The 19,313-nt window shown below is 34.0% G+C and overlaps 6 protein-coding genes across 8 annotated transcripts in view; 1 reads left to right on the top strand and 5 right to left on the bottom strand.

The window, feature by feature from the left end:
* LOC130676856 (flotillin-2) overlaps nucleotides 1–19,313 on the top strand; it is a 60,768-nt gene that overhangs the window by 10,247 nt on the left and 31,208 nt on the right. The gene's annotated exons all lie outside the window — the stretch shown is intronic.
* Nucleotides 439–3,733, bottom strand: LOC130676855 (glucose dehydrogenase [FAD, quinone]). Of its 2 annotated transcripts, XM_057483350.1 has the most exons (5): nucleotides 3,640–3,733; nucleotides 3,254–3,552; nucleotides 2,658–2,831; nucleotides 2,265–2,578; nucleotides 439–2,188 (listed from the first exon to the last, which is right to left on the bottom strand). In XM_057483350.1, the coding sequence occupies exons 3-5, from the start codon at nucleotides 2,775–2,777 to the stop codon at nucleotides 778–780; spliced, it is 1,845 nt and encodes a 614-aa protein (XP_057339333.1). In that variant the 5' UTR covers nucleotides 2,778–2,831; nucleotides 3,254–3,552; nucleotides 3,640–3,733; the 3' UTR covers nucleotides 439–777. The 2 variants fall into 2 exon arrangements, with proteins under 2 accessions (XP_057339333.1, XP_057339334.1); XM_057483351.1 differs by lacking the exons at nucleotides 3,254–3,552; nucleotides 3,640–3,733 and having other exon boundaries at nucleotides 2,265–2,547; nucleotides 2,658–2,794.
* On the bottom strand, nucleotides 5,003–10,690 carry LOC130676846 (glucose dehydrogenase [FAD, quinone]). Its single transcript, XM_057483340.1, has 4 exons — nucleotides 10,453–10,690; nucleotides 8,885–9,427; nucleotides 7,994–8,177; nucleotides 5,003–6,907 (listed from the first exon to the last, which is right to left on the bottom strand). Exons 2-4 carry the CDS (start codon nucleotides 9,293–9,295, stop codon nucleotides 5,604–5,606), a joined length of 1,899 nt encoding a protein of 632 aa, XP_057339323.1. The 5' UTR covers nucleotides 9,296–9,427; nucleotides 10,453–10,690; the 3' UTR covers nucleotides 5,003–5,603.
* LOC130676844 (glucose dehydrogenase [FAD, quinone]-like) lies at nucleotides 11,072–14,280 on the bottom strand. The gene is made up of 5 exons (XM_057483338.1): nucleotides 14,066–14,280; nucleotides 13,333–13,984; nucleotides 12,858–13,022; nucleotides 12,631–12,783; nucleotides 11,072–12,570 (listed from the first exon to the last, which is right to left on the bottom strand). The coding sequence occupies exons 2-5, from the start codon at nucleotides 13,831–13,833 to the stop codon at nucleotides 11,281–11,283; spliced, it is 2,109 nt and encodes a 702-aa protein (XP_057339321.1). The 5' UTR covers nucleotides 13,834–13,984; nucleotides 14,066–14,280; the 3' UTR covers nucleotides 11,072–11,280.
* Nucleotides 14,389–16,753, bottom strand: LOC130676850 (glucose dehydrogenase [FAD, quinone]-like). Its single transcript, XM_057483343.1, has 3 exons — nucleotides 16,669–16,753; nucleotides 16,453–16,610; nucleotides 14,389–16,373 (listed from the first exon to the last, which is right to left on the bottom strand). Exon 3 carries the CDS (start codon nucleotides 16,367–16,369, stop codon nucleotides 14,498–14,500), a length of 1,872 nt encoding a protein of 623 aa, XP_057339326.1. The 5' UTR covers nucleotides 16,370–16,373; nucleotides 16,453–16,610; nucleotides 16,669–16,753; the 3' UTR covers nucleotides 14,389–14,497.
* LOC130676859 (glucose dehydrogenase [FAD, quinone]-like) lies at nucleotides 17,906–19,235 on the bottom strand. The gene is made up of 2 exons (XM_057483355.1): nucleotides 19,108–19,235; nucleotides 17,906–19,038 (listed from the first exon to the last, which is right to left on the bottom strand). The coding sequence occupies exon 2, from the start codon at nucleotides 19,019–19,021 to the stop codon at nucleotides 17,906–17,908; it is 1,116 nt and encodes a 371-aa protein (XP_057339338.1). The 5' UTR covers nucleotides 19,022–19,038; nucleotides 19,108–19,235.

Raw genomic sequence — 19,313 nt, 5'->3', positions numbered from 1 at the left:
AATATTTTAAGATTCTGTCACAGCCTATTTCAAATATTATAATTAATAGTCACCCAAGTTTATAACTTTTGTCAATTTTATGACTTTCTAAAAAAATCGCATTTAATTAAAAATCATTCAGCTCTTGAGGACCCGATTTCTAAAAAAACTATCGTTTTTATTTATTCCAATTTATTTAATTAGCTCTCAATTTTTTTTTGATGTTCAAAAGTATGGACACTGAGAGACAAAATTCAGTGTAATTTATTTTTAGAGAAAAAATCTGACTCTAGCCCGAAATCTGTTGATCTGTTTTTTTTTTGAAAATAGTGTAATAAAAATAAATTTTGATTTTCTGTCAAAAAATTCCTATTTCTGTATAAAAAAAAAATGATTTTTACAAAGAGTTATTTTTTTTCAGTGTGCGAACACTTGAGCGAAAAATAAAACACACAATAATTATTCAAATATTAAAATATATATATTTATAAATACCTCTACTCACTTTCTTCAAAGTACAATATACATACACACATATCTTCATTTAACAGTCTCTTAACTTTAAACATTTATATTTTTCCATGACATAAATCAATATTTATTACATACATACTTATTACGTAACTGTACACCAACATACCAATTATTTAAGTAATGACAATCAACAGCAAATAAAACATACATAAGTTATACAACTAAATAAATACGAGAGTATAATTAAAAAATTAAATAATTTACAGAGGAAAAAAATTATTTTATTGTTATAATAAACTAATGATAGATTTGATTTAAACATCATCATCTTCTGCGAGATTGTTTCCTAACTCTCCAATCTTCTTTGATCATATCGCTGACTTTTTCCCCAATCATGATAACTGGCGCATTTGGATTACCGCTGACGATTGTGGGCATTATCGAAGCATCCGCGACTCTTAGGCCCCGGACCCCGTAAACTCGCAACCGGGAATCAACGACAGCCGTTGGATCACGTTTGGGACCCATTTTGCATGTCCCGGCTGGATGGTAAATGGTAAATGTGAAGTGTCTTATCGCGCACTCCCAGTAATCATAGCTGTCAAAAACGTAATTTTGGCAGCCGGGCATTGGTATTGTGAGCGGACGTGAGCCAAATCTCTGGAATGCGGTTGTGTTGGAGACTTCCATGGCCATTCTGATGGCATCAACTAACACATCCATGTCTTCTTTGTATGCAAAGTAATTTGGATTTATATCAGGATGCACGAAAGGATTGCGGCTTTTGAGACGAATCCATCCAGTACTTTTTGGTCTTAATAGTAACGGCAAAATAGTCCAGGTCTCAGCTTTTTCTAGCGGCTTGTACATGACATTGTACACGCGATCTCTTAAATTACAAGCTTTTTTTATGTAATCACCACCATCAGAGTTCGTAGAACTGGGACCGAAATGAAATTGGACGTCTGGCCAATCGATTGAACGGTCAGCGTATTTAGAATTGACAAAAGCTACAGCTTCGATTCCCGGATTGCTCATGGGGCCACGTTCATTGAAAATGTACTCCATTGCCACAGAGAATGATTGGAAGCGCGACTTTTTGAAAGTGATTGGTTCGTCGACCAAAAATGTCAAACCGCCCAAACCCACGTGGTCTTGCAGATTGTCCCCAACTCTTAAATTGGACAGTATAGGAATTCCTAGCTCATCAAGATGTTCCTGAGGTCCAATGCCCGATAACATCAGCAGCTGAGGAGATCCTATTGCACCGGCTGACAGAATAACTTCGCGGCGTACATGGGCAATTTGTTTGCGGCCGTCGCGTAAAAATTCAACGCCAGTTGCTCGTTTGTCTTTATTAAATAAAATTTTTAAAACCTGAGCATTCATGGCTATATGAAGATTCTTGCGATTTTTAACCGGTCGCAAGAATGCTTTGGCAGTTGAACATCTACTTCCGCGTCTAATTGTCGCCTGCGTCAGCATGAATCCCGTTTGGTTTGCGCCATTTATATCGCGGAAAGTGTATCCTAATTCTTGGCCTGCCTGGATAAATGCTATTGACAATGGGGTTCTCCATGGTGGTTCCTGGACAGTGAGCAATCCTCCTGTTCCATGGTATGGTGTCTTTGCTAAATAAGGATTGCGGTTGTCTTCCGATTTAATGAAATAAGGAAGAACGTCATCGTAACCCCAACCTTTGTTGCCTTGTTGTTCCCAGCTATCATAGTCATACCTAAAAAAAATCATAAATTAATTCATAGATTCCAACTCAACTAAACTATCAAGTTCCCATTTAATTATCATCTTACCGATTTCCTCTGACGTAAACCATCGCATTTAAAACGCTACTGCCACCAAGAACTTTTCCGCGTGGCCAATTACATTTATCGCCAATCATCGCCAAACAATACCCAGATGTATTTGACACTGATGTCTGGTACTTCCAATCCAGCTCAGACAGTTGGGTGTAAACTGCCAAAGCCGGCACATCTGAGACTTCATTTTCATCACCGCCCGCTTCTAGTAAAAGTATCGTCCAGTTTGATATCTCGGACAATCTCGAAGCGATCACCGCTCCTGCGCTTCCACCTCCTACGACGATGAAATCATAGACTAGAAATAACTACAATTCGGTGTTTTTTTTTTGTTTATTCAATTGGTGAAGTTTTGAAATATCAGGAATAAATGGACTGATAAATTACCTCCTTAGCATCCGCGGGATGTGACTCAGGATCCGCGCTGTTGTATTGATAATACGTCAACCCAAGTGCGAGTAATGGAATCAGTACTGTACCCGTACTCACTAGAGTAACTAGTCCCATTGATATATTTTTTCAATATTCCTTCGGTTATTCATCGAACGAATTAAATAATACCTGCAATTTAATAGCGGAAATGTATTAAAATATTTAATGTTTGCACTCTTAATAAATTTGTTTACAAATTTAAATCGCACGCGTGACAGCTCATGCAGAAATTAAAAAAAAAGGACTGGTAATTTTAAAAAAATCTTTTTTTATAATTTATTAAATTATAGTTAAAATGAGTACTAAGTAAATACACCAGCAGTAAAATACAGTAATTAAATAATTATACGATTGTGATGCGCTAGTGCCAATTGTGAAATTCATTCAAAACATTGAACGGTAAACAGGGAAAGTAGGTCAATTTAGTTTTTTTTTTATAGCGCTCACGTTTGTTGATATTTAATTTCGTACAATTTCAAACAATTAAAACTAATTAATTGACTTTTAAGTCTGTCACTATAAACGTTTATTTATTTTTATTGTCAACTTACCTGTTGTCTACGTCCGTTTTCTGTTAACAATTCATGTCACTTTTGTTTTTATTTAAATTATCCGCGGGCTTATAACTTTTTCACGATTTTTCCGTCAAATAGATTAAAGTTTTATTTTGATCGATCGATATCAGGGTTAGCTTTTAAAAAATAGAAGAAAAAATACAAGACTAAGCAGAGATTGACTTTGGTAAAAGCCGACTTGAGTTGAGTGAATGTACTGAGAGAAACCAAGTCTTGTTCCCCTCCATCAAAACTTTTAGACCTTTCATTGCCAACGTGACAACGCCATTGCTTATCTGTTTAATTATAAATTTAAACAATTTAGATTAAAAAAAATAAAAAATATTTTTATACAATTTAAATTAATTTCCTTCCTTATTTACTTTTTTTCACTCCACGAGATTAAATCGTGTGTGGACGTGAATTAATAAAATTAATTAAGCAGAAGTTATAATTAAATCATTAAAAAAATATTAAAATTTAATGAAATCAGTGTAGAAAATTTGGAAAAAATTTATTCTAGATTTTTGGAGGAATATTTTTTTGATACTTTCCCTTCACGTTTATTATTATTATATATTTTGAGGTGTACGTGACGCTCAGCAGGTTCCACCTGTGATGTTTACATTCTTATGCATATTACAAATATTTACTATATATATTAAGCGGCGGAAATTGGTAATGATATATAACATAATAGTGTAATTTCTCGGTGACCTTGACATCCATAACTCGTCCACTTTTTCATTTAATTACATATATTTTTTTTTGGTATTTTGTAACGTTTATCTAACTTTCTAATTGAATAATTACATATTTATATTATAAATATATAAAAGTTTATTGTTATTATAATTAAACTTAAAATATTCAAGGCGTGAAAAAATAATTTTCAAACGGCGTTAAAAAAATTTGAAGGCTTAGAAAAATTGATCGATTGCGTTAGGGAATAAAATTTTTGTTTGATTGATTTTTACGCAATTAAATAAATATATGAAATGTTTTATTAGTGATATATGCTATCTTTTGATAGTTTCTCGGACATTTCTCTTGATTTATACGTGACACACATTCAAATTGAAATTTAAAAAGAAAGCACGCACGTGAGTCATCGCAAACCGGATGATATCTACTTCCGAAACATCCTCGTAGAAAGCGAATTATTATTATTGTTTATTTGCATAAATCAATACATTTTTGTTTAAACTATTTTTTATGATAGCCGGTTACGAAATTCAAAATGTGAAACCAAAACAAATTCGAATTCCATCACATATTTGTCTAATTTACAAATTCAAATTTATGTACTCGAGTATATTTACAACTCAGCGTTTGAAATTCAATATTTTAAATTTATTGTACAGGAAAAAAATATCAATAAATTTCCATAAAATTTCCATTAATCTCAGAAAAAAAAAAAATATTTTTTTTTACCAGTCAAGATTTTTACCCGCAGAATTTTTTATTCTGTTTCATAAATTCACCTCTAGATTGCGTTTCAACTCGGCATTACAAAAAAAAAAATTACCGACTGTACAGAACAAACTTCATTGCTTAATTTAAAAAACATTTATTGTGATTAATTAATTAGTGTTTTATAATTAAATAGCGTAAGCCTTCGGAATAAATCAGAAATTTATTAAAAAAAAAAAAATTAACGGTTTTGCTAAATTGAAATTTTATTGATACAATAAAATATTATATATAAAAATACTTTATCTTTAAATAGTTGACATTTAAATATTAATTTATTTACATTATTATAAAAAAAAAATATATACATTTTGTATTATTAGCTGCACGAAAATATTCACCCTTGAAATAAAATAACTGTCATGTTAAGAAACTTTTTCAGCGTTTCGTGTTCATATTAATGTATGCAACACGTAAGCGAATTAGTTCCAGTAGATGAAATTATCTATCTATTTTTATTTTTTTATTACCTATGCACTTGTATTTATTGAGTAATTGCGCCTCGCTTAGTTGAATGTTGCTTTTGATCTCCCCAGATTAACTCACATAATTTATTATTTTTTTTTTTAATACATAATCCCGTTAATTGTCTATAAAATTAAATTATTTACACATCCAACATATTACAGATAAATTGATCTCAATAGTCTTGAATTTTTGAATTAAATAATACAACCTTTGAGCTCACTTTATCAGTCAATTACACTTCACACATCGGAGTCTTAACATTTAGAAAAAATTACCATAAAATCTATTAACGCATTTTCCTTATTCGTAGAAGATGGCTTTGATAAAGTCCTTTTTTAATGTTTTATGTCCATGGCACTTGGAATAAATCATAGACTTTCACACTAAAATAAAAATAAGTAATAAATTACGCTGCGAAACTCGTATTATCCCTTTTCCATCTTTTGTACCACTGCTGTTTTATCATATCAGCTCCCTTCTCAGCAATCATAATAACCGGTGCATTTATATTGCCGTTTGTAATTGTCGGCATAATAGAAGCGTCGATTACTCGTAGCCCTTCGATACCGTAGACCCTGAGTTGCGGATCTACAACGGCCATGGGATCGTCAGGAGGCCCCATTTTAGCAGTACAGCTCATGTGATAAATGGTCATTGTGTATTGTCTTACATAGCAATTCCAATACTCGTCGGTATACAACGGAATATGTTTACAATTAGGTAGAGGTTTATCGTGTAATCGTGCGCCAAAACGTTTCATAGAAGCCGTTTGCCCTAATGCGATAGCCGCTTTGACGCCTTCACGCAACACGTCGACGTCTTCTTGACGGGTTAGATAATTGTGATACAGTAACGGATATTCTAGAGGATTATTGGATTTGAGCCTGATTTCGCCCCTTGATTTCGGACGCAACATCATAGGAAATACGCCAAAGACATCTTTGTTGGTGACTTCGCCGAAAACTTCATTGTAAAACGCATCCGTTAATCCATGAGCGTTTTTGACTTGCGTGCCTCCGTCAGAATTTACTGAGGATGCCGTTAACATGAACTCAATGTCAGGCCAGTCATCAGTCTGATTAGCGTACTTTGTCGAAATAAATGCAACTGCTTCCAAACCGACGCTCGAGGTCAATGGTCCATCTTCGGTTATTGCGTAACGCAACGCTGAATTAAGATTAACCAAACGGTTCATAACGATGCTAATTGGATAGTCTATTAAAAATGCAATTCCACCAACTGCAATATGATCTTGGAGGTTTTGACCAACTCCGGGTGAATGAACTATAGGTTTAATGCCAACCTGTTTCAAGTGTTGTGCATCTCCGATTCCGGACAGCATTAACAATTGTGGTGAATTAATAGCCCCCCCTGATAATATAACTTCCTTGGTCGCGTAAACGACCTCGCGCTTATTGTTCCGTATGAATTCCACGCCGTATGCGCGTTTCGTCCCCGGATCGATCAGTATTTTGGTGACGTGAGTCCACAGTGACAAATGGAAATTTGGGCGCAATCTTATGGGTCTGATGAAGGCTTTTGCAGTACTGCAGCGAGTACCGCGTCGCATAGTGTATTGCCATAATGCGAAACCAGTCTGCTGCGCACCATTAACGTCTACTATATCGTAACCCATTTCTTCGCCGGCTTGAAGGAATGCTACGCCCAGTGGTGTATTGTAAGGAGCTTCTTGTACGGTTAAGTAACCTCCTGTAAAAGTAAATGCTTCGTCATTATCGCCATTACATTAGTTATCTCATTTAATTGTTAGAACACAACTACTTTAGATATAAAAAATAGTTATTTTTATTCCTACACTGTAAAAAGAGCGGTGTTAAAAACGGACTCATTTTAACTCCGCCCGGTGTTAAAATAAAATTACACTGGTGTAAGAGGAGTAATTCACCGGTGTTAAAAATACCGGAGTTAAATCAGGATAACCGGTGTAAAAGCGGAGTAAAATTGGTGTAACCGGTATAAAAACGGAGTAATATCGGTGTAAAAGCGGGATTACCGGTGTAAAAGCTGGGTAACAGCGTCCGCTTGGAGTATTAACTTTAAATATTATAAAACACAAAAAATGTCAGTTCTTTATGAAAATTAGTAAAGAATATTATTTATTAACAAGTATAGCAATCGAGTGAGTACAAATATTCACAAAGTAAAATATTTTAACACCGGTAAAGAATATCTACACCGGCTGCGGCGTTATTTTAACACCGGAGAATTTTTTTTAACACCGGTACAGAATATTTACACCGGCGGCGGCGTTATTTTCACACCGCTTTCGGGGGTAAATTTAACACCAATATTTTTAACACCTACACCGCTTGGACTTACCCCGGTGATTTTTTTCAGTGTATACACAAAAAAAGGATTTCTTGAGACAAGAAATTTTTTCATTACAATAAAAAATTTTGATTCTTAAAATTTTTGTAGTCAATGCAAAAAGGTTGAAAAATTTTAATTTTGATTTTGTTCCGGAATTACGAAATTTAAAAATAATGAATTAAAATTCATGAAATTGAACCCATTACTTTCTACAATAGAGCTATCAATTGTCAAAAACAACAAATTTACTACAAAGCATTAAAAAAAAAATACAACAGTAAGTTAATCGATTCTATAAGCGAAACACGTATGCTCTACGTTGAATCATGCAAACTAAACTTTTCCCTTGCGAAATTACCGACTTTTACCGTATGTATACACTGTACATATATAAAGACGAATTACAATCCACAGTACTATTATATTACTATGAATAAATAATATAATCATAACATAAACACATACCTGTGTTGTGGTGTCTTTTGTCACGAGCTAGGTAGGGATTCCGCTGATCTTCTGACTTTTTGAAGTATGGCAAAACATCCTCGTAACCCCAGCCAGTATTGCCAAAGCTTTCCCACTGATCAAAGTCGCGTTTGTTGCCTCGTATGTACAGCATCGTGTTCAGCACACTCGAGCCTCCCAAAACCTACATTTAAAAATTAATTATGTACTCGAAAAATTATTAATTTTTTTTACGCTAAATAAAATAGCTGCAACATTTAATCGAGTCATGTAGAAAGTGAGATAGCAAGTGAGCTGCAATTATTTCGTCATTACACCTTAATTAAAGTCATTTGTAACCGTCAATGAACTTTGATATTAATTTTTTATTTCTACGCCATTAAATGGACGAAAGATGTTTATTAATATTTATTTAATTGGTTTTATCTTGACAAATATTTATTGTCTAGATTTCGTATACAATTGAATTTTTATTGTTAAATCAAAGTTCAAAAATAATTTATTATTATTATTAGTTTTTTTTTGCAATTTACTATAAATGTGTAAGGTTTCAAGTTGATGAACCGGTTTAAGACGCAATCTTTTCACGAATTCCCAAATTGTAAGCTTTCACTCTCTACCTTGTTATCCACGTGGTTTACCAAAATTAAATAATTTTAAATTGCATATTGCAATTTCATTATATAAATTGAAATTGTTTATTTTAATAATTTACCCATTATTAAATTTAATTTGGCTATTAGTAATTGTGGGATACAACACTCGAAATTTGATTCCGCGAGTGCTAATAAGAAAATAAAATTAAATTCGTGGTCACATGGAGTTCGAAATCTGATAGAAAGAACCTGTTTCCTCTAGATCGATACTAAGATTAAGGAAAAAGGGTCGTACCTTTCCTCTCGTCCAGCAACATCGTTGATCTACCATAGCTTGGCACGCGGACCACTGGGGCTGAGTTCTGTATTTCCAGTCAACTTTACTCTTGTGTAAGTAAAGCGAGAGTATTGGGACATCCGTTATTTCAGTCTCATGTCCACCAGCCTCCAAAAGCAGGACATTCCATTTGGGATTCTCAGTGAGTCGGTTCGCAATAACGCTACCAGCACTCCCACCGCCAATTACCACGAAATCATATTTGGGACGCAAATTTTTCGTCACCTGGGGATGGTTTTCAGGATCCATTAAATCATAATTGAAGTATGCCAAGGCGGCTATCAAGACTGGCAAAATAGCTAGTTTGCCGGCTAAAAGTAGCCCAGCTGCTTTTATAGCTCCGGCAACACTTGCCGCAATTATAACCATTGTATGTTATATTCAAGTCTTTTCATTAAAACTAAATTAATTTTTCTTCACTAAATGTCCAAACCCACGTGCTGTCCACTTAAATTTCATCATAGATGTCCTTAATAAAAGTATATCCACTAAATTCTCAACCTGTGAACACGACAGATAAATTATTTATGTTGAAACCGGTGACGTTTGTTTATTGTCATCATTAGCTACATTTTCCTTTCTGTCATGAATTTTTTTTACTCATAGTCTCTTATGTCGGGCTTGGAAATATATTTTTACTTCCGGTTATGTATTTATGATGTAATTCATTCAAAAAAAACGGAATTTCTGATACCTCAAATCGTATGAATAATACATTAGTCGGTCTCTCGCATTCCAGAATCAGTTATAGATTACTTTTTTCAGTCTGTATTTGAAATTATGGTAATTCTATAATTAGGCCGTGATTATTAAATCATTAAAAAAATTTCATAAGACAAATATAGATTAATTATAACGAATTTCTCTTCGAGATATTTTTAATTAAATGTTTTATTTTTTTTAACGATAAAATTAATTTGACTTTAGAAAATGAAATTATTTATATGCAACAGTATTTTTAACTTCTCGCTATAAAAATTGAAATTTTCCACAAAAAGGCAAGTTTTTGGTTTCGGTCTGAGTTTTGAAAATCGAGTTTTTATCAGATCTTGACGTTTTGAAATCCTAGGAATCTATTCCGATTCCTTCCGGATGGACGTCCGCGCGCGATTATGTGTGTTTGTGTGCGTAAACTAATTTTTGTCGCACGATATCTTTGGAATAAATCGATAGATTTGAACGAACTCGGCAGCAATCGAAAAGGTTCATTAAAACTTAGATCTGATTAGATTTTGAAGCCGATCGATCGAGTAGTTTACGAGTTAAGCGAAAAATAAAAATTAAAAATTTTTTTTCTGGGTAAATGTATTTTTTTTGTTGAGTAAAAAAATAACCCATCTAAGCTCAGAGAGCTTAAAAATAGCAGAAAGTTTTGGGGTTGGCCCACACGATCTACCGGTTACTAGGTTTTGTCTGTCAGAAATGATTATATGTTTGTTTATAAAATTATTTGAAGATGAAAATTAAATGAAAAGGTCTAATGATTTCCAATTATAGCTAATAAAATATAAAATAAAAACGATTACCTGCAGTGAAAATGTTTAGCAATGCAGCAGGTAGAAGAAGCACGTGGTCCTGAGATCGAGCGACTCACGACACAGTAGAGAAAGCGAAAGACTGGATGTCTGAACATTACGTTGGACGTATAAACCTTACGTGCGGTCACCTCCTACCACCCGATAGGTTTTATTAACAGATATCTAAAGCGACCAGTAGTTAGTAGTGTGTAATATTTTATTATTGGGATAGATCTGATTGCACCAATCCCTCTAATGCCTACGTGTATAACACCACGTTTTTTATTGTAAAATATTTTTTTCCTATGAAAATTCATCGAAATTAGGTAAATTTTTTTGTAAAACTTTTTTTCTTGTGGTACTTGAAATTTGTATCATAAATTAGAACAATTTGGAAACAAATGAGTATTACATACAACAAAAATTGAAGGTAGCAAGTAGTAAGTAATAACATTTACAATCGGTGCAACATCGCCAATGGAACCGATAACAGTGAAAGTTATTAGACCTATAACCTTCGATCACAATCATTTTATGGCTAAAAAAGTAACAATTCAATTAAAGAAAAAAAGAAAAAGAAAAAAACGAGAAATTTTTTTTTATCCTTATTTGATACGGGTGGTGGAAAAGCCGATAAGGAAAAAATTTGACTTTCAAAAGGCATAAAAAAAATACGATAAAATTTATTCAACCATTTATTACAACCAATAAAAAATTTGTTTTTATGGATGCAAAATAACAACATGATTACAGATAATTGTTTATCTGAAATAAAAAGTCTTAATAAGTTTGAAAGGTCAAATTTCAATAGCTCAAAGTCACAGAGACGATGACAAATCATTTGTTTAACCAATGGGATTTAATCATGTCACTGGCTTTTTCACCTATCATAATGACGGGTGCATTTGTATTCCCCCGTACAATCAATGGCATAATGGAAGCATCAACGACACGCAATGACGCGACACCGTAGACTCTGAGTTGTGGGTCAACTACAGCTCTTCTGTCTTTTTTTGGCCCCATCTTACAAGTGCCAACGGGATGATAAATAGTGGCAGTGTACTCCATTAGGACGCAAGCCCAGTACTCTCGAGTTCCGAAGGACAAGTGGTCGCAAGCTGGCAACGGATCCTCTCGCAATCGATAACCGAATTCACGGAATGAGTCTGTGTTAAATAGTTCCATCGCTATTTCAATACCATCAATCATTGTGTCCAAATCGGGATAAGCTGAAAAAGTATTGGGATAAATGACTGGTGGTCCCCAAATGGGATCCGTTTCGTTCAATCTTACGAGCCCACGACTTTTCGGCGGCAATAAAATTGGCCTGATAGCTAGACCATTGTAATAAGCTTTTGGGAAAATCCCCGTTTCCGCGGAGCGAATTGGATCTGCATAAAAATCGTCGACGTTGATTGGATCAAAACTAAACTGAATGTCCGGTTTGGTAAAGGATTGTTCGTAACGTGTTTGTACGAAAGTATTTATAGTGAGTGGCCCCGTTGTTGACAGAGGGCCCATCTTTGTGTGACGGTAAACGTCAATATCTTGCACCATTTGATCGTAGTCGGCTTGCTTGCTTGTTTTATTACTCAATTCAATAACCAAACCATCTGTAGTTACGTGATCCTGGAGATTGTAACCAACATAAGAATCATAAATAACTGGGATGCCTAAATACTCTAAGTCTTCACGTGGGCCGATTCCTGAGAGCATCAAAATTTTAGGCGAATTCAATGAACCAGCTGATAAAATAACTTCTTTGGTAGCTAATGCTAATTTCGTGAAACCCGTTTTAGTTGAAAAATATTCTACACCAGTTGCAACTTTAGTTTTTGGATCAATTACAACTCGTATTACATGAGCTTGAGTTTCAATAACTAAATTCCGTCTTTTGTGTCTAATCGGACGGATGAAAGCACCGTTTGTACTATGACGCATTCCGTTAATACTCGTCGTTTGAACTTCCGTCACTCCTAATTGATTTTCGGCATTCGAATCTGTTTCGGGATAGCCAAGTTCTTTCCAGGCATTTAATAAAACGTGGGAATTTATGTCATCGTATTCAAATCTTTCAACATTTTGATAACCACCCGTTTGATGATACCGTGGATTTTCCTTGACAATCTACGAAAATACATAAATATTAGATATCTACTTCATATTTATAGCATTTTTTTTAATTACCTCCGGATCTCCATTATTTTCTGATTTTAAAAAATATGGTAATACGTTTTCGTAATCCCATCCATAATTTCCAAGACGCGCCCATTCATTATAGTCATCACGGTTTCCCCTTATATAGATCATATAATTGATGGTGCTTGATCCGCCCATCACCTTATGAATTTTTTACCATAAATAATAAATTACTTAATTAATTTAAGTTTTCTTAAAATAATAAACTTTTATACCTTCCCACGTGCCCAACTGCAGCCTTGATTTCTTCTTGACCGACAAGAATGTCTATCCGGTTGCGTTGTGTACATCCAGTCAATATTACTGGCTTGTAATATAGGTACAAATGACGGTACATCAGCGACATCAGGCTCTTCAATGCCGGCTTCCAATAAAAGAACCTATTTTGATTATTAATTTTATCATATTAATTTCGCATATTACGAGATTTTATGGAATGAATTATAGATCAAAAATAATTTTATAAAAATTCTTCTATACATGGCAATGACATTGACCGCTTGACTTTTATCACCGAAACATTCTACGTCATTAACATAATTGCGGTGATAAAAATAATCAATAATAATACTTTTTCCTTATATTTCAACGAACCCGTTATTAACGTTGTTGTCACAAAGTAACCAGTAATTAATGTTTTTCCTTATAGTTTTAAGAACTCATAAATTTATGAATTTAATAAATACATACTTTCCAATGATTTATCTCGGACAATCTATTGGCAAGAACACATCCCGCAGATCCAGCCCCAACAATGATAAAATCATACTCTACTGCAGAAAAACCACTCAGTTCAGGAAAATTTATTTTTTCACCTTGTTTATGATCACTATTACTATTAAAAATACTCCATTCGTTATCTAAATAAAATTTGTCACTTGTAAACACGGTCGGCTCTTCAGTAGTCTTTTTCGAACCGCATCCTTCACAAATGCGTTTGTTTGCATTAAAATTTGAAAACGGATAACTTGAAGTTCCGTAATCTAGATTCGATTTATATGGCAAATTCGTTGTACTTAATTCTGTATTGAAGACTGATTCAGAATATCCAGAAGTAGGAGGAAAATTATCTGAAGAAGAACCGAAAAGATTTGTTACAAGAGCGAGAAACATAAAGGCCGGAGGTTGACATGTAGAAATTGTCGATTCTACTGAGCAAAGATCAGCTAAATTTCTACCCATCCACGACATTTTCAAAATTTTAATTAGAATTTGAAATATAATAATTGATACACTTCCCAATACAATTCGACGCTCACAAATAAACTTTTATTGACTGCTCACAAAGAGTATAATTAATATCAGAAAAGACAGTTGTCTGACTATTAGAACAGTTTGTTATCTACAACACAAATGAACCAGTTAAAATACGACAAAGTAAAAAATTATTTACCAGACTATTACTAATGTTTTTTTTTTGTACCAATAGTCACGATTATTCGTTACGGTATGCTTTCCCGAGCGTACACCTTTCGATTTCCATAAGCATTATGAGTGAAAAGATTTAGTACTTTTCCTTTTATTCGTATTTTATGCAAACAATTAGACCCTACTGCGGAAACGAATCGCATGATAATATTAATATTGAATTATGCGTTCCGTAAATAATTTATATATATCAACACTCGATCATAAAATTTCTTCAATCGTAAAACTAATAATAATAATATAAATAGATATTTTATAAACCCATGTTTTTATTGAATGTAAGGGATAAGAAAAGAAAAACTATCAACGATAAATAAATCTTTTGAAATATTTGTATTTCCGGTTATTTTGACAATAATCGTTTCAGCGCATACAGTAGGCTTTCATATTTTATGTAATTTACATAGTATGTTTCAATGGTTTATCATTAATTTTTATTAATCCAGGAGTTTTTAATGAAATCAGCTCCTTTTTCTGCAATCATTAGTGTAGCAGGAAGAGGACCCGCGCTGACGATATTTGGCATAATAGAAGCATCGATTACTCGAAGTCGATCTATTCCCAGCACTTTCAATGTAGAATCGACAACGGATTTAGGATTATCAGGTGTTCCCATGCGTACAGTTCCGACCGGGTGATTATAACTACCAGCAATATGTCTAAGATTGCATTCCCAATACTCAGAACTGTCAAATTCAAAATTATCGCACCCAGGTATTACAATTTTTCGTAGTTTCATTCCCAGATTCTTGAAAGCCTCGGTATCTAGAAGACTTTCTACAAAATCTACGTATTGTAGCAACGTTTCCTTGTCTCGGTTGTCGGTTAAATAATTTTGAAAAATTTTAACGGAATCAGAGGGTGATTTACTGCGTAGTTTAACTTCTCCAGTGCTTTTTGGTTTCAACAAAATCGCGGACATGAGCAAATTATCATTAGTCATTGTCGAGTTAACTATAAAATCACGTACTTCTGGTGAAAGATTGAAAGTATCTAGCACCTGTGACATCATTGAATCATCACCTTGCGCAACGTAATAATTTTGAAATTGAATGTTGGGATTAGTTGAATTAAGATCATTGACATTGACAAATCCGGAAAAATCGAATCCGTCCATCGCAGCCAAAGGACCTTCTTTATGAGCGAGATACATGTAAGCGTCATCTTGTGAATCAGAATCAGTTTTATGAACATGTGTTTGATTTGCGAATTCCAAAAAAACACCCGGCCATATGAGTTGGTCGATCAAATTTTGACCAACTGGCAAATCAGCTATACAATCGATTTCAAGTTCATCTAAATCTTTCTTAGGCCCGATACCAGATAACATCAATAATTTTGGAGATTCCATGGCTCCAGCAGATAGAATAACTTCTTTAGATGCATTTATGTCGACTGTCTTGCCATTTTTGAGTGTAACTCGCACTCCGATTGTCTGGTTATTGCTTATTAAAATTTGATCAGTTCTTGTAGAAGTCATGACATATAAATTTTCTTTATCTTTAATCGGAGATAGATAAGCTTTTGCTGCATTGACACGTTGTCCGTTTTCTACATTGACGTGCATTTTTGTGAATCCAATATAACGATTGGTATTAAAAATATCTATTTTTGGAATACCTTTTTCTGCCACAGCGTTTAATATAGTTTCTGAAAACGAGGAACTAGTGTAATTCAACAATCGAGCACTCATAGGTCCTTCAGTTCCTAGATAATTGTCACCATATTGTTCAATTATTTCTCGCGGATAATTTGCTGATTTCTTAAAATAAGGGAGGACACTTTCGAAGTCCCAGCCTTCATTACCTTCCGCTTCCCAATCATCGAAATCTTTTTTATGTCCGTAAACATATGCATTAGCACCAAGAGTAGTACTTCCGCCTAATCCTTTTCCTGTGGCCAGTCTACAACGTTTATTCACCTGTCCTAAGCAAAAATTTTCTTGTGGTTCTGCCGGATAGTCATATTCTTCTGAATTTCTTTTTGCTCCTGAAGATAATTGTGGGACGTCAGTCCTTGCTGAAGGATAAGTTCCAGCTTCGATTAGTAACACCTTCCAATCAGACTGATCAGATAACCGAGCTGCTAAAACAGATCCAGCTGTTCCACCACCGACAATTATAAAATCAAATGATTCTTCAGAATTTTCCACAATCTCAGATGTTCGATCCGGAGGATAATCGTCTACTCTTCCAAGACTACATTGCGCAGCCATGACTGTCTGAATTAATTGACTAAACACTAACGGTGACGGTCCACTGATTGGAGACGTACAATTTTGAGCCCAGCACAAATCCATCTCACTATAAAAATTATTTATAAAATTTCATTATTCGAAAGTATTTTATGCTTACGAAACTAGTCATCAGAATGTGTACTTACTATATTTGAATCTTGTAACTCTTAAAACAATCCAGTTGCGTTTTAAATTGCAATATTATCTGCGATTAAATTAATTTTTTATTCTATTTAATTTATTCACTTCTTATATTGGATTACTGTCTTAAACATTCGCTAAATGTCGAGTGTACATCGATGAGCTAACAATTTGAACACTTTTAGTTTTACGGAATACTATGAGCCTTAGTATATACTCACATTTCTTATATTTTATGATAAGCCATCGCTGGCAATAAATAGTTATGTTATCCGAAACTGTCCTGTTGGCGTAGCTTAAAAACTTGGAAAACATATCGACGAGAAAGTGCACTTTTAATTATTGTAAATATATAAATGTGTGTGACAATTAAGATTACTTTACCTCCAGTACAGAAGTATTAGTTACCACTACTATTAACTCAATAGAATCGCAAGGTAAAAATAGTTTGATTTTCTACCTCCAGATGTCACGATACTTTATTAAAACAATATAATAAAATTGAATATACATAGATACTATAAATCCTTGTTTTTATTAATGGAAAGGAACAAGAAAAAAAAATGAACAATAAATAAATCTTTTGAAACATTTTTATTCCCGATTATTTTGAAAATAATTGTTTTATCGAATAGAATGAGCTTTCATATTTTATGTAAGCTTTATAGTGTTTAATTAATTAATGTTTTAATAGCTTATCATTCATTTTCACTAATCCAGTATTTTTTAATAAAATCAGCTCCTTTTTCTGCAATCATTAGTGTAGCAGGAAGAGGACCCGCGCTGACGATATTTGGCATAATAGAAGCATCGATTACTCGAAGTCGATCTATTCCCAGCACTTTCAATGTAGAATCGACAACGGATTTAGGATTATCAGGTGTTCCCATGCGTACAGTTCCGACCGGGTGATTATAACTACCAGCAGTATGTCTAAGATTGCATTCCCAATACTCAGAACTATCAAATTCAAAATTTTCGCACCCAGGTATTACAATTTTTCGTAGTTTCATTCCCAGATTCTTGAAAGCCTCAGTATCCAGAAGACTTTTGATAAAATCTACGCTTTTTAGCAACGTTTCCTTGTCTCGGTTGTCGGTTAAATAATTTTGAAAAACTTTAACTGAATCAGCGGGTGACTTACTGCGTAGTTTAACTTCTCCAGTGCTTTTTGGTTTCAACAAAATCGCGGACATAAGCAAATTATCATTAGTCATTGTTGAGTTAACTATAACATCACGTACTTCTGGTGAAAGATTGAAAGGCTCTAGCACCTGTGACATCATTGAATCATCACCTTGCGCAACGTAATTATTTTGAAATTCAATGTCAGGATAGGTCGAATTAAGATCATTGACATTAACAAATCCGGTAAAATCGAATCCGTCCATACCAACCAGAGGACCTTTTTTATGAGCGAGATACATGTATGCTTCATCTAGTAAATCGAGATCGGTTTTATGGACATGTGTTTGATTTGGGAATTCCAAAAAAAAAACCCGGCCATATAAGCTGGTCGATAAGATTTTCACCAACTGGTAAATCAGCTATACAATCGATTTCAAGTTCATCTAAATCTTTCTTAGGCCCAATCCCAGATAACATCAATAATTTCGGAGATCCCATGACTCCAGCAGATAGAATAACTTCTTTCGATGCTTTTATGTCGACCGTCTTGCCATCTTTGAGAATAACTCGCACTCCGGTTGTCTTTTTATTGCTTATTAAAATTTTATCAGCTCTTGTAGAAGTCATGACATACAAATTTTTTTTATTTTTGATCGGGGATAAAAAAGCTTTTGCTGCATTGACACGTTTTCCGTTTTCTACAGTCACGTGAATTTTTGTGAATCCAATAGAACGACCGATATTAAAAATATCTATCTTTGGAATACCTATTTCTGACACAGCTTTTACTACAGCTTCTGGAGATGATGAACTCGTGTAATTCAACAATCGAATGCTCATAGGTCCATCAGTTCCTAGATAATTGTCACCATATTGCTCAATTATTTCTCGTGGGTAATTCGATGATTTTTTAAAATAAGGGAGGACACTTTCGAAGTCCCAACCTTCATTACCTTCCGCTTCCCAAGAATCGTAATCAATTTTATGTCCGTAAATATATGCATTACAACCGAGAGTAGAACTTCCGCCTAATCCTTTTCCTGTGGCCAGTCTACAACGTTTATTCACCTGTCCTAAGCAAAAATTTTCTTGTGGTTCTGCCGGATAATCATATTCTTCCGAATTTCTTTGTGCTCCTGAAGATAACTGTGGGACGTCAGTTCTTGCTGAAGGATAAGTTCCAGCTTCTATTAGTAATACTTTCCAATCAGACTGCTCAGATAATCGTGCAGCCAAAACCGAACCAGCTGATCCACCACCGACAATTATAAAATCGAATGATTCTTCAGAATTTTCCACAATCTCAGGTGTTCGATCCGGAGGATAATCGTCTATTCTGCCAAGACTACATTGTGCTGCAATTATTGTCTGAATTAATTGACTAAACACTAACGGTGACGGTCCACTGATTGGAGACGTACAATTTTGAGCCCAGCATAACTCCATCGCACTACATAAATTTTCTATAAAATTTTATAAAAATTTAAAGATTTTGTTTATTCTTAAAACTAGTAATGAAAATATGTTCTTACATTTTTTTGATTCTTGTAAGTCGTTCAACAATTCAGGTGCTTTTCGAACTGTAGTTGAACTTTCTCAACACCTCAATATCATCTCCGATTTTATTTAATCGTATTTGATTTATTCACTCCTTTTATTTGATTACTGTCTTCCGTCAAATTAAATATTTGTGATGTGTCGTGTATAAACAGATGAACTAACAATTTTAATATTGTTA

Source organism: Microplitis mediator, chromosome 11 (genome assembly GCF_029852145.1).
Source record: "Microplitis mediator isolate UGA2020A chromosome 11, iyMicMedi2.1, whole genome shotgun sequence".
NCBI lineage: Eukaryota > Metazoa > Arthropoda > Insecta > Hymenoptera > Braconidae > Microplitis > Microplitis mediator.
Note: the sequence above shows the minus strand (reverse complement) of the source record. Positions and strands in the feature narration are given on the sequence as shown.